Here is a 14787-nt window from a genome sequence, read left to right on the forward strand (position 1 = left end):
AGCACACTGCTTTGGGCACTTTGATTGTGGCTCAGGTTTGGACAGGGTTCGACAAATTTAGCAAATGTCAACATATTCCAATGGTCTTCAGCCAGCGCTGCTGTACACATGAGAGGAATACTAAACGGAATCTTCTTCAAACCCTCTGTGATTAAATCACCATGCATCAAATTGGACTTTGTGTTTACTCCACCAAAGCAATGACTTGGCAAAAAATGTGAGACACAGTGAAACAGAGAAATGGCTAAAGTAGTGTGTATGTATTTTTTAAATCTGTACATAAACCAAATGGGAAATCTGAGTTGTATTTAATTCAGTCATAATTGGATCATTTTCACTCAGGAAAATGTTATGGAAAAACAAACCATTACAAATCAGCGATCATGAATGTTTTTTGAATCGCAAAGTAACTTTGTGGTGAAAGCAGACCAAATCCATTTCCTCACCCAAAGTTTGTTTTCATGTAGGGTCAGTGGCAGGTTACAGCTCTGTGTTGGATCGACGGGACAGAATTTGTGTGATTCAAGCACACTGTGGCCCTTGGAGGTAATCATGAAGTTCTTTGCGGTAACCGACTTGGACAGCCCGGTGCCGATTGCTTCCATATGTGGCACAATGCTGTTAAAAGGGTCTGACTTTCTGTCACAAAAATAGGCTCCACTGGTTAGTTTTACAAGGTGGACTGTCAAACGTCAAACACAGGGTATAGGTGTGGAGCAAAGCCTCACAATTAGCAGGACTGATGGGACGAAGGCTATATAAATAACATTTAAAGAATGACAGCCCTGTGCCTCCACATGACTGAAACAACATGGTGTGGATATTCCATTTCTCCATAACACTAATGGCACAAATTATTGTTACAAATGGATCCTTTCCATTAGTGGCCCATTCATAAATCATTTTCACATGTTCTGGGCCACAGAGGGCAAGGCTAAGAGGAAATACTGTAAACATTTTAATCAGGACAAAAGGCCTCTCTATAGTACACACTGTATCCCTTAAACAGCAGCACCCTGTCACCCCTCGTGTCAATCAAAGGCTGCAAGGGTGGTGAGAATTGTTTTTTTTCTCCCTCAAGGCCGCACAGCCTTCTAGAATGTTCTCTCTGTGCACTGTTCTCTGTGTGAGTCTGGCCTGGCTGTAGACATTTGTAATGTTCAGGGTGAAAGCAGATCATGGCATGAAAAAACGTCGGCCATGAAACAGAGCGAGTTGAAAGCAGTGGGGATGGTGTGAGTGACAGGAGCGACTCAGCATGGCGGTGGCTTTATTCTCACATTGCAGAAGGCACCACCACAGCTGTCAAGGATCACAGAGAAGCGACGACGTTAGGCTCAGGCTAGATAGCACTGACAATGCAGAGGGGGAAAATGGAGATACTTTCTGAAACTCCAAAACTCAAATCTCACTCACCCCTGGTCTTAAAGGTACCGTAAGCAATTATAAGCTAAGATAATGTCTAACCTAACACTTTTTGTCACATAGGCAAATATTTCCTTACAATGCGCAAGATCCCCTCCGAAGCACTATTGAGAAGGCACTGCTCTGCCGAGCACATGAAGAATTATCAGGGGGCAGCCATGACCTACTGGTTAGCGCTTCAGACTTGTAACCGGAGGGTTGCCGGTTCGAACCCCAACCAGTAAGAACGGCTGTAGTGCCCTTGAGCAAGGCAACTAACCCCTCACTGCTCCCCGAGCGCTGCTGTAGGCAGCTCACTGCGTCGGGATTAGTGTGTGCTTCACCTCACTGTGTGTTCACTGTGTGCTCAGTGTGTTTCACTAATTCACGGATTGGGATAAATGTAAATAAATAAAAAGTAAATTCGTATTTTACAGAGCCCCTAAGGGGACATGAGCAAAAAAAAAAGTTTAGTTTCATGAACGCATTTGAAACTTTCATGTGCTCATGCGAAAATGTCATGTTGCTCTCCCATGTAAAATCCTACAAAGCATCAATAGCCTACTTTTCATGTGCTCATGCAAAACTTCCAGGTGCTCACACAAAACCTTGAACACATGAAAGAAAAACATGATATGTACAACTATGTATGAGCAACATGTACAGATATGTGCACTGTAGTAGCAGTACCATTATAAGAGTAGTAAGACTAATATAGATATAGGCCTATTTCAAATGAATGCGTCAACCACCACTCCATTGTTCTGCAGTTACCATGGTGACTATGACAGCTGTCACCAGACAGAAGTAAAAAAATAAAAATCAGGCAAGCCTTTCAATCTCACTTGCCTGCTGTTTAGCAGGTTTTCCAATATATATTGTTTTGATACTGGTTTTGATGTCTCTACTGGCACAGAACCTTTGCTGGAGAAATATGTATTTTTAAACATAATGCTATTCAGGATCCTAACACCAGCTTAACACACTCATTTCAGACAGATCTTAGATGGTTGTTGACCCTCATATGGAACTTGCATTTCTGCCACTGATTTTCCCATTTCCAAAATGCTTTGCCTATGAATATTACATTCAACTATTGTCATTGTGCAGAGTACAAGTACAAAGACAATGAAATGCAGTTTGTGTATAACCAGAAGTACAAAAAAGCAGAAAAGTGCAATGTGATATACAAAGTATAGACAGGTTGTGCATAGACAGGACAAGATAGTGCAGTGTAGACAGTATATACAGTTGGTCTACAGTAATATAAATTAAATATAAATATGTGCAGTGTATTAATTTCCCCTTGAATTTCCCCTTGGGGATCAATAAAGTATCTATCTATCTATCTATCTATCTATTAGCAGTAACCTAAGAGCAAAATAAATATGGCTACAGTATGTGATATGAACAATATATGAACAACATGTACAGATATGTACAGTGTAGTAGCAGTACCATTATAAGAGCAGTAAGAATAATATAGATATATGCAGTGTATTATAACAGAATATATTATAAACATTTAAACAAAAGAAATATGGATATTCACAGATAGACAGATATGAACAGTGTACAGCTATGTGCAGTGTGGCAACAGTACCATTGTAGTGCAGAGACAGTAACATTAGAAGAGTAGCAAGAGTAAGTGTGCAGGATGAATAGAATGACGAGCAGTAGAATATGTATAAGTGTAATTACAGTATGTACATTTATAAATAAATAGAACACTATGGGTGGGATAGGGTAGTGCAATTGTCCGAGGGGGTGCGGGGGTCTGTTGAGGGGCAAAAAGGTCTGCAAAATGGTCATGGACACCTTAACAGGAAATTGTCCGGGGGAGAGGGGGCTGTTGATTGGAAAAGTACGCACAATGTCCACCTTCTTGTTGTCCCTGTCAAGTATGCAATGGTCGTGGACACCTCAACAGGTACAGGCAAGGAAGCATATTGTCAAGGTGGGACAGGGCAAAGTGAAGTGCCGTAGAGATGGCATCCTGCATGCTCCTGTTCTGACGCTAGGCGAATTGGAAGGGGTCCAGTTAGGGTGGTAAGCAGGTCTTGAGGTGGGCCAGGAGCAGCCTCTTGAAGCACTGCATGATGATGGGGGTGAGTGCAACTGGATGGAAGTCATTAAGGCTTGTTGCAGTGTAGTGTTTTGGCACCAGCACAATGGAGGGGACAGCTGCCTGGGCTAGTGACAGATTAAATATGTCAGTCCAAACCTCAGTCAGCTGCACAGCACAGGCCCTGAGCACGCATCCGGGGATGCCATCAGGACCAGCAGCCTTATGTGCATCAGTCCTGCTCAGTGCCGCACACACATCAGTGCTGGAGAGTGTGAGGGGCTGGTGATCTGCAGAGACCACAGCCTTGATGGCCACCGCCTTGCTGTCCCTATCAAAGCGGCCATTTAATTATAATTATTATTACTATTATGATTATGTCTTACTTGAGGTATACACGGGTGGGGAAAAAAAAAAAAAGAAAAATTATGGAAAATGTGTTCACAAATGAATTATCATGATTGTTTATGAATTCATTGAAACCTGAATGAACACAATAAAGTATAAAAAAAAAAAGTGGAATATAAAAGTGCATTTGCTTATCATCCTGTTTTTTTGCTCTCATATTTATACAATTGATTGATCTCAGCATGTATGCAATATATTAATCACAATTGAAATGGCACTTAAGCTAAATTAATGACATTTACGTGTGGTTATCACATCAGACCGCCACAGTTGACATCTCCTTGGCTGAGACAAAGCAATACTGGTGAGTCCAACTGAAATTGTGAAGGTCTGAGAAGGTCATCTGATATCAAGCCTGCATCATCAATGAAAGTTGTATCAAGCTTTGCTCGATCTGTGGTAAACTGTGACTGCTCAGAAGCGAAGAATAATGATGGTTTATTGAGCTAGAGCCAAATAAATTGACAAAAATGAATTCAATTAGTAAATATTCCAAATACATTTCTTGTGTATGCACAAGATTATTAATTTGCTGCCGAGTCAATAGTTTCTGAAGTATTGTCATGCTCGTGCGGCACTAGGCTGGCTTAATTTGGAGATGTTGATTGCATTATCTCGGCCACCACATGACTTCGCAATGGGCATAATTTGCCTCCTTCTATTCCCCTGCGAGCTCATTTTGAAATGTAAATTAGACGTCCATGGGCCTTGGGTTGCCTGGAACAAAAGGGCCTTTTTTCTTCTCTGTGGTTATAATTGTCTTCCATTTGAGTTTGTCCTCTTTGCACCCTCCCCTTCATCCCCGCGTTTGCCTCTCACTCTCTCCATCTTCAAATGCATATCTGCATCAGGGCTCTCTTTCTCCTGGGCCGTGACCTTTGACCCTCCGCGCTCCATCGTGTAGAAGGGGGCCAGTGTTGTGCGGCCAAGCTCGCACACCCCACCGCCCCACCCGCCGCTAACCCCCCGCACGGTTGCCACAGTGGGCCATTCTGATGGAACATTCCAGAGCTGCCGCCGCCACGCTCCTGCTGAGGCCTTGGCGAGGGCTCAGAGGAACGAGGCAGATCGGGCTCTTTTTTCTTTGCCGGGTCCAGAGGTTGTTCTCGCCTGGCTGTCTCCCAGGTGGCAGTGGTGGTGAAGCTCACAGAAAATAACACGATCCGGCTCATCCCTCAGAGAGGGCATCCAACTCAAGTCTTCATGGAACACAAGGAAAGAAATGAGCATGGGACTGGGACTAGGAGGAAAAATAACTTTTTCAGAGAGATCCGTGTGTGATCAGGACTGAACTTACTTACATATGGCAAAAAAAAACGCCCTTAAGAGATAAAAAAAAAATAAAAAATTCTTGGAAGTATTCTTGGAAGACCGAACAATAAGGACCCTTCAGGGTTCCAAGGAGTAGGTACTGAGACCGCTCAAGCAGCAGCATTACACTACAAGAACAGAATGATCTGACACATACAATCTAAAATGGAGGACTGGCAGTGAGCAGCAATTATTCTGTAAGAGGGTCTCCAAGTCCCAGCACACAATGGATCTGTAATTACGGGAATTCATGGCTAGTCAGGACATATGCTTGGATGAGATGAGTTTGACCACTGCAGGCATGTGTTCTGGGGTACAGAGGATAATCCTCACTTGCTATGCTTTATTGGAGATCAACCAGTGAAGGGGGAAAAACACACACACACACACACACACACACACACACACACACACACACACACACACACACACACACACACACACACACACACACACACACACACACACACACACACACACACACACACACACACACACACACACACACACACACACACACACACACACACACACACTTACTTCCAGGGCTATGTAATAGATGGGACAGAGACCAGCAGTGCCAGGAAAGAGACATTTTTTAATGCAGGAGGACATCGACAGAGAAACCCCAAGAGATCAGCATCCATCCACATCCACAGGCAGCTCCTCTCCCATCACCACAAACTGAGTGCTTGCGGCAGCAAGCGCAGAAGAACAGACTATTTCCCCCCTTTTGCTTGCCAGCGAGCACAACGGTTAAGTGTGAGACTGCCGAGGATCACCCCTGCCGGGTAGTGCTCGTGTAACACGTCAAGCCCACCTCAGACTAGCAAACTCCTTCCCTACGCTGTTGAGGTTGACTTATGCAGGTACCCTGGCAGAGTGCTGTATAAAAAATACGCTTGCTTGTGTCAGTAAGGACACTGTCGGGACCTGTAGCTGAACATGAGAAGGCCGGGAGGGTAACAGACAAAAGCATGATGAACACCACAGATGCCATTCTCAGACCTGCGTTCACCCTCAAGATGATGCCTAAGAAGGTCGAAGTTAGAGCCATACAAATATACATATTCGACCATCTATACATATACATGTATAGATGACTAAATATACATATACATGTATAGATTACTAAATATACATATACATGTATAGATTACTAAATATACATATACATGTATAGATTACTAAATATACTCCACAGTGGACAGTGGGAGGGTGTGTATATCGTATATGTGTTTGTGGTGTGGTGTGGTGTGTGTGTGTTGGGGGGGGGGGGGGTAAGTGGATGGTGTGTGTGTGTGTGGGGGGGGAATGAGAGTCTGACAACAATTTGCTGTACCGAACCAACTGCACTGCAATTACACTTGCTGCAAATGGAAGGTGCATTGATTGCCTCAAAAAGAAAGGAAACAAAAAAAAAAGAGTGCATACCCACTTGACTCCAGATGCATAGATGTGTTTCATACCAGCTTGTACTTAGAGAGAGCAGAATGGTGCTTCTGAGTGCATACTTGTGTCTATCTGTAGCGCTGAGTCTCACTGCACACCACTGGCGAGTGGTGAGAGAGAAAGGGGGAGGTCAAAGTTCACCTTCATGTGGTAGAGAGCACAGTAGGCCTCAGCCGGGGAATTTGTGTGTGTAACATGTAGTCATAATCACTTTGAAGGTGCAAACTGGCAGTTTTTGAACTCGTCACACACACATATATTTGCCAATGTGACATTGAAATTTTCACTTGTTTTTTTTTTTTGGCTTGTTTTTTGTTTTTGTTTTTGTAATGTGAGCTGGTCGTTTTCTCTTCTTCTATGTCTTTGCCTTCCTCTTCCTCCTCCTCCTTTCTGCTGTGGCCCATGTGAAGGGTCTGCACTAGGGATGGGGTTGGGGTGGGGTGGGTTGGGTTGGGTGTGGGTGGGGTGAGAGGTCCTAACAGGTCACACGTCCGTCATCTCGTCCTCTGTCTCACCCTCGGCCTCTCCCTCGTCCTCCTCGTCCGAGGTCACGTCCGCCTCGTCCATCTGCGACGCGCACTTGGCACACGAGCAGACGAACAAGTAGTTCTCCCTGAAAAGAGAGCACGACCTGTCAACCCGCGGCCAACTCCGCTGAGCACAATGAACAAAAACGCCACGCAACGCAACACCACAGCACTGAGGCAGCCACTTGTTCAGGAGTGAAAGAGGGAACAGTTCACTTAGAGATCTGATCTATGACTGCCAAGCCCCAACTCCACTCCAAAACAATAGTCATATACACACACACTCTCTCTCTCACTCACTGCCATATGCGTGCGTGCACGCACACACTCACGCACACACTCACACACACACTCACGCACACACTCACGCACACACTCACACACACACTCACGCACACACTCACGCACACACTCACACACACACTCACACACACACTCACACACACTACAGCCCATACCTGCCACATATCAACACACGGGCCCAGATCAGGTTTCCCAGGGTGTGAATCAGCTTCCGCCCCTTTTGGCAGGTAACTAATCAATGGCACAGAGCTGAGGCCCTGGGGCACGCTGCCCTCCTCAGCACCAGATGGGTCTGCCCAGGATGGAGCACTATTGATCCCACCACCCCACCCCACCGCCCCTACACACACACACACACACATATCCCTGGGGCAGACGCCCAGCTGGGCTTCCACACACACACACAGCCATGTGCACTCCATGAGCAGAGGTCAAAAAGGCATTTACCACTATTACTATGTGTAAAGTACACTGATGCACTGTCTGACAATGTAGAACGATTTAACAAAGGGAAGAAGAAGAAGAAGAAGAAGAAGAAGAAGAATTGAAGGGAAGAAGAGGAGGATGAAAAAGAAGAAGGAGAAGTAGGGGGAAGAGGTAGAAAGAATGCATGAATGAAAAAAACCAAGCAGGTCTTTTTTCTCACTTTTCCCAGGTTTATCCTGCGGCACGGGTGCGGTCTCTGTCTTACCTCAGGATCTTGTGGCGGCTGTGGCGACTACGGTCTCTCTGGCAGCAGTCCAGGTAGCTGATGCAGATTTCCTGCGAAGAAACGGCGAGGACAGAACGCTCAGACGGAGGCAGATAGGAGGATTCATGGCACAGCTCACCTCGGGTCTCCGAGCGAGTGATGGAAGTGCTAAGCCCGCACTGCAATCCCAGCTTAATGCATTTATGTGACAGAAATAACTACCCAGGCCGTTATGGGGGAGAAAAATATGTTTACCACAGACAGGCACATCTATCCATCCATGGATCACCAGTCTGTGCCAGGAGCCTTCTTTATCGGTGTGTCTGGCTCGGTAATGTTACTAAATTAATGTGTTATGATAATTAAAAAACTAAATTGTTCTGCTCACTTTGAGCTCCGTGTTACAAGCGTGCTGTGAATTTTCAGTCATGGGGGGGGGGGGGGGGGGGGGGGGCGTGGGATCTGATTTCTGCCTCCCAATACTGCAGAACTTAGTCCCACTTCCAGGCTCCACGAGCGCAGAAGACAGATAGAAGCCTTTTCAATCTGACAGACGGGCTGCCAACAACTCAACCATCCCTCCTGTGGCAGCACTGTAATTCTGACTGACAATGAGGACGGAGTGTGTGTGTGTGTGTGTGTGTGTGTGTCTGCGTGCGTGTGTGTGTCTGTGTGTGTGTCTGCGTGTGTGTGTGTGGTGTTCTCCGCTCTCATTCTTGGTTGAGGCACAATCATCATCGGTCTCCTAGGTGATCAGGACTTCTGCTCTTACCTCTCCTGCGCAGATGTCACTCAAGGCATTGAGGTGAAGCAGGAAGTTGTTGTCGGGGAAAGTGACTTCAGCGTTGGGGATGCAGCTGTGGTTGCCTGAACAAAGCAAGACGATGGTTGCATCAGCCAAAGCCCTCAGACTCAACAACAGCACTCTATGCAAGATGGAAAGCCCAATCTGCTGTGCAAACTTAATGTGAATGGGCTTTGTCTTGTGAAAATCATATTGATGAAATTCAATTTGACAAACTACAGAGGTAAGTCATGTAGAAAGTTATTCCTACAAACGGGGGCACCGTTCTGTCTAACGGTGCATGTCAGCAGTGGACATGCTCAGTAATCTACCCCCTCAGGGATGGGGGCACAATTTCCAGACAGGCGTATGAGTGAGTGTGTGTGTCTGTGTGTGTGTGTGCTTGTGTGTGTGTGCGTGTGCAGGTGTGTTTGAGTGCGTGTGTGTGTGTTTGAATGCATGTGTGTGTGTGTGTGAGTGAGTGTTTGTGTGTGTATATGTGTGTGTTTGTGTGTATATGTGTGTGTATACTGTGTATATGTGTGTGTGTGTGTGTGTGGGGGGAGAAGACTCACATGAGCTCTGAAGCAGGAAGAGCCCAGAGCCCTCGCAGTTCAGGAAGTCGCCCGTCTCTGTGGAGAGAAACGAAGCCGAATGAGAATCTGTGGGGCGGACGCTTCACCTGCTGTCGCCCAGAATCAATCAGAGGCGAAGCAGGTTTCATGTGCGGCGGGGAGAGCAAGACGCCGAGTGCGGACAGGGGATGAGAGGGGAGAGGTACGCTGCTGTCAGACTGGGTGGCAGTGCGTGGGTGGGAGGGAGAATGTCAAAGCCCATTACTTTTAGACCTGTCAGTGTCTACAAAAGAGAAGAAATGTCTGTATTTGTGTGTGTGTGTGTGTGTGTGTGTGTGTGTGTGTGTGTGTGTGTGTGTGTGTGTGTGTGTGTGCCTCCGTGCAAAAAATGATAGAGACAGATACAGACAGAGATGAGAGTACCAGTAAGAGTTAGAAAGAAGTAAGAGCAGAGAAACAGAGAGTTTCTTAGATGTTTCTCTGTCCAGTAAGACGTGATGACCTTTTTCGATGTCCTTGTATAACTGGTCAATAAAGGTGTCTAACTGCTCCCTCTGGTGGCCAGGAAGCTCAAGTGCATCACAGGCGTGGACCCACTGACTCAGCGAGCTGGGGAGATACATATTTTTTGTCAACAATCTCAATGCTCCAGATTGACATTTAAATCATATTTAAATAGCTATACGAACACAAACAAGTTTGATTTGAAATAAGACAGACAGTTGACATGCTGTTTTTTTTACCTGGTTCCAATTCCCTGTCCATTGGTTCCGACGAGGGAGAAGAGAGAGCGAAAGCCCTCTGGGGTAAACCACTGTACGGAAATAAATTTAAAAAGAGAGAAGGAGAGCGATATTATTTTTAAAAAACGCTTCTATTTTTAAACCTCTCACGAGTGTTTAAGTGATTCATGCCTCGGGGGAAATGATGGAGGAAAGTTAAGTTAAGTCTTTAATAGCGGAGCAAGAAGAAAGTTTAAAAATGAGTGTAATGAGCTAGCAGGTGTGCATGAGGATCAGTGTATGAGTCATACAGACCTGGTTAAGGTGGTCATCGTAAAGTGCCGTCTTGAACAGGCTTCGGAGAAGAGTAAGCTGTCCCTGAAAGAGAAGATTTGTCAGTTCAAATAAATAATCACGGGTATCAAACAAATTAGTTTGTGTATCAATGTTTGGGATCAAGTCAGTCAAGCACAACGAAATACACTTGCAATTGTGAGACTAATGGGAGGTTAATGACAACAGAAGCTCAAAGGATACATTAGGGATTCAGATTTAAAAGTACCTGAAATTCTTCTCCAAGGAGTTTGTGAGCAATCTCTTCTTCCTCGTTGGCAGAGCGACTACAGAACTGAGAGAAGAGCCTTTGCCAGCGTCCTTTCTCCTGAGCCTACACAAGCATGAACGAGAGCACGTCAGCTCTACAACAACATACCGTATTTTCCGGACTATAAGTTGCACTTTTTTTTCATAGTTTGGCTGGTCCTGTGACTCAGGTGCAACATATATATTTATATATATGTTTTTTTCCTCTTCATGAAACATTTTTTGACTCGTGCGACTTATACTCCGGTGCGACTTATAGTCCGGAAAATAAGGTATACTAAAAAACATTTTCACTTTCACACAACCTTTAAAATATACTGTATATGTGAACAAATATATGTAAAATATATGTGAACACAATGTGAGTTCAATGCATAAGGGACAAACATTCTGATAATGCAAAAACGCTGTGTTCTACGGGTTAAAATTTCTTCATGGACTAAAAATGAAAAGCAATTTTGTCCAACCACGGCTTTGACAAAGCCCGTTTGCATGTTGTTTTCAGCAACAAAGTAATTGTCTTATCTAACATTTCAGTCGACCAAATTTTCCATTAGGTGGGAAAAATAGCACGAGGCATGGTTCATATCCGTCCGCCTTGATATTAGACTCTTAGAGAGGTGGCTATTTGTGGGCGTCCGGACCTCTTCAGTCAGCTTGAAATTGCACATGGCAAGTGCAAATTCATTAAGTCAACAGCCAACCCCATTTCCTGGAGTATGACATGTAAGGTGCTTAAGAGCAAATACACCAATCCCGCTCAGCCATTAATAGCCCACGAATGGAAGTCCTCCAATATTGCTTATGAAGCACGCATTTACATAACAAGACCAAATACTGCTGAAAGGTCTGCTATGAGTCCCTTAAGACTTTTTGCTTCAAACTAAGTAAAAAGGCAAATAAAGTACATATAAAAATTTAGATAAAATCATCTAAAGCTTTTTATACTAGTGGGAAAGGGTATAATCTTTCCAAACAAGTATCTTCTTAATGGAATGTAAAGCCATAACAAAACTATTTTCTTCATTGTACACTGAACTCTGGATGCAGAGAGACAGAAAGATGGTAGAGTTACCTGTTTGACCACAGCCACCATCTTTGCCATCAGCATGATGCTGGAGGTTTCAGGGGGATAGTGGACACTCCTGAGGTCAAAGACAAATGGATGGTTAGCCCTCCCGAAAGCAGGATAACAGCACAGTGTCTCCTCAGTAACAACAAATGCCAGAGTGAAGTTTGAAAAGTCTGCTTAAATAGAGCGTATAGTCTGTAGCTGTAGTCTCCAACTCAGCAACCATTGAGGTTATTCTGGAGGTATTTTTGGTGTGTGAGTTTCTCAGGGTTCCCACTATTTTCTAGAGCTCATTTTCCAGGGTATTATCAGAGAAGATCTAGCTGGTGTGACAGACCGTGAACAACATGTCCCTCTCTGTGGTAAGTCATCTCGCTTCTTACACCATATACTGCCAGAGGTACGAGAGCAGTCACCTCATCTGGCCTCAAACCCAAGTTTCAGTAGAAATAAGCAGTACGGCTGCTGTCAGAGGCAGGACAGGTGATTGCTGTTCCCATCTGCTACACACATCAATGATGCTCTCATCTCCACCCTCTTCCCACCCGCACTCTTATCTGGTGGAGGAGATAACACTTTCCTCCCTCCCTCTCCAATATCAAAAATGATGCAAGCATTTCCTGAGGATGAAACAGCCTATCTAATCTGAACAAGCGAACTGCATAAATATAGCGAACCTCATAAAGAGTAGCAACACACTTCTTCCTCTACTATTTATTAATCAACATTTCGTCAGACAGCCAAGGTGAAGCGTGATTAATAAATAGTTTAAAGACAATGAGTTGTGCTGTTACTTTAAAGTTTCACCACAATGTAATGGAAGGCAGCTGGCTATGTTATCTGTTTTTGGGGGCTCCGATTGATAGCAGTTTATTCTCAGCTAAAAGAAAAAAAGGGAATGTTGAAATAATTTCCTAGGACAATACAAGATTTTCCAGGACAGTTCACTTTTCTGTCATTTTCTATGTTTTTAATAAAGAATAAGTCAACTGTTTAAGAGGTTTCCCTGACATGTAAGAACCCTGATTTCTATTTCAGCAGTTGAGTTCAAGTAAGCAGTTACATTTTAATCACAGTTCAGTCCCTGATGATATGCAGATCCAACATAGTCGCTGTTCAACGATTTGACAAAGAAACCTGACAACAGTGCACCTTCTCTTCCACTTCCTGTTGATCTTGCAGCGTTTCCTGGATCATTAATGCACCACTCACCTCCATGCATCCTGCAGTTTGTTGATGGGATGATCAGGATCTTCCTGGGAGGACCCAAGACACAGGATCCTGTGGTACTGTTCTTGAGCAGCTTTTCTACACTCTGCACTGCAGTACTTCACCTATAGAGGGAGACAGAGGCCCAGGACATTGTGAGCACATTTATTCTGAACATTCTGTACCCCATGAATGGAATGTCCGTCTGTACCCACATGAATGGAAGGTCTTTTGTCCCATCTTAGTATTTTATTAGGTACTTAGAGTATTGCTATGATATCTGTTATGATCTGTGATGAGATTACTTTTATTACTGACACTTCCCATCCTCTGACTTCTCTAGCAGAGAGCAATAATGTGTGGTAGCTGGCAATGTCTGTCCGAGGGGGTGATGGTTGGTGTGTGTGTGTGTGTGTGTGTGTGTGTGTGTGTGTGTGTGTGTTGTTCACCTGGCACTGCGGGCATGCTTGGTGCAGCTCTGACCTCACCCTGCACAGCTCAGGGTGGGGCAGGCTAAGCCCAGGGACCCCACTGAGTCTCCGTGCATTCTCTTCGGCAGTCTCCAAGGATCGCAGGCAGTACTCACAAGCTAAATACAGACAAGAATGGGAAGATGGAGATGAGTGAAAGTGTGTGTGTGTGTGTGTGTGAGTGTGAGAGAGAGAGAAAGAGAGAGAGAGGAGTGTAGTATTATGTATTATGAGGGTACAGGAAATATTTATGATGACCGTAAATGCATCAAAGCATCTGTTTTCACCATCACAGGCAACTCACCTTTATATTTATATAACGCATTCCACAGGAACTGAGAGGAGATGAGTGGTCGCTCAATCAATATAGTGTCTCCTTTGCGGATGGCTCTCTTTGCAAATAATCCCTTTCCCTAAAGGGTTCCCAATAAAATAAGCTGGTAATGATGTTTTATAACATACGATCAGTGACCAATTATTAGATTTCTACATTAGCTGTATAACGTTTGCGTTTGATCCGGTGATGAACTGAAAACAGCGTTTTCTGCTTTAATGAATGCAGAGAAGCACCGTTAGCCTATGCTTGCATTGCTATACATGTAACAAGGCGTATGGCTCTGAGACATACGGCCAAAACACTGAACAGTACCAGATAGACAACAACAACAAAATCAAAAGCAATGCGAACAATTGAACTAATGCTAGGCACGTCAAAATCAGGCAAATTAACCAGACTTTAGCTAGCTTTAGCCAAAGCCATTATTCACTTCTACAGTCTCAAGCCCAGCTGAGGGACCGGCTTTGATATGTATATTTAGGTGTAAGTACACAATAATTAGCCGTATCCGCTTAATGGGTCAAAACTGTTTGACTGTAGAGGCGCAGGTTACCTTTATATTGTCAATGAATCGGACTTCTACTGCACTGCTAACTTTGCCGGGCTCCACGCAGAGAGAAAACATGTCATCTTGGGGGGCCGCCATGTTGGAATTTCTTTTTCAACCTTGACACTAGAATTGACCAATGGGACGTCTCGTTTTTCTTCTTCTTCCTTTTAGAAGAAGTCGCTCTACACACAGTCAGATACTACCAGCAGCGGTGTGGTGGATTTATGATGCAGTGATTTATGATGAGGAAATATCCCTACATGAATAAAGAAGTAAATGCCAATGCACGTTAAATGTGTTTATA

General features: G+C 44.4%; 1 protein-coding gene across 1 annotated transcript; it reads right to left on the minus strand.

Moving 5' to 3' along the window:
• Window positions 1–6927: 6927 nt before the first annotated feature.
• Window positions 6928–14582, minus strand: smyd5 (SMYD family member 5). Its single transcript, XM_076292842.1, has 13 exons — window positions 14487–14582; window positions 13901–14009; window positions 13576–13715; window positions 13130–13251; window positions 11921–11990; window positions 10805–10909; window positions 10558–10620; window positions 10264–10334; window positions 10023–10129; window positions 9521–9577; window positions 8934–9028; window positions 8162–8232; window positions 6928–7253 (listed from the first exon to the last, which is right to left on the minus strand). The coding sequence occupies exons 1-13, from the start codon at window positions 14577–14579 to the stop codon at window positions 7124–7126; spliced, it is 1233 nt and encodes a 410-aa protein (XP_076148957.1). The 5' UTR covers window positions 14580–14582; the 3' UTR covers window positions 6928–7123.
• Between the last annotated feature and the right edge of the window lie 205 nt (window positions 14583–14787).

This window comes from Alosa pseudoharengus, unplaced genomic scaffold (assembly GCF_046254945.1).
Source record: "Alosa pseudoharengus isolate Yale_2024_CS ecotype anadromous, Long Island Sound unplaced genomic scaffold, YU_APseudo_1.1 YU_APseudo_1.1_scf_19, whole genome shotgun sequence".
In the NCBI taxonomy this organism is placed as follows: domain Eukaryota; kingdom Metazoa; phylum Chordata; class Actinopteri; order Clupeiformes; family Clupeidae; genus Alosa; species Alosa pseudoharengus.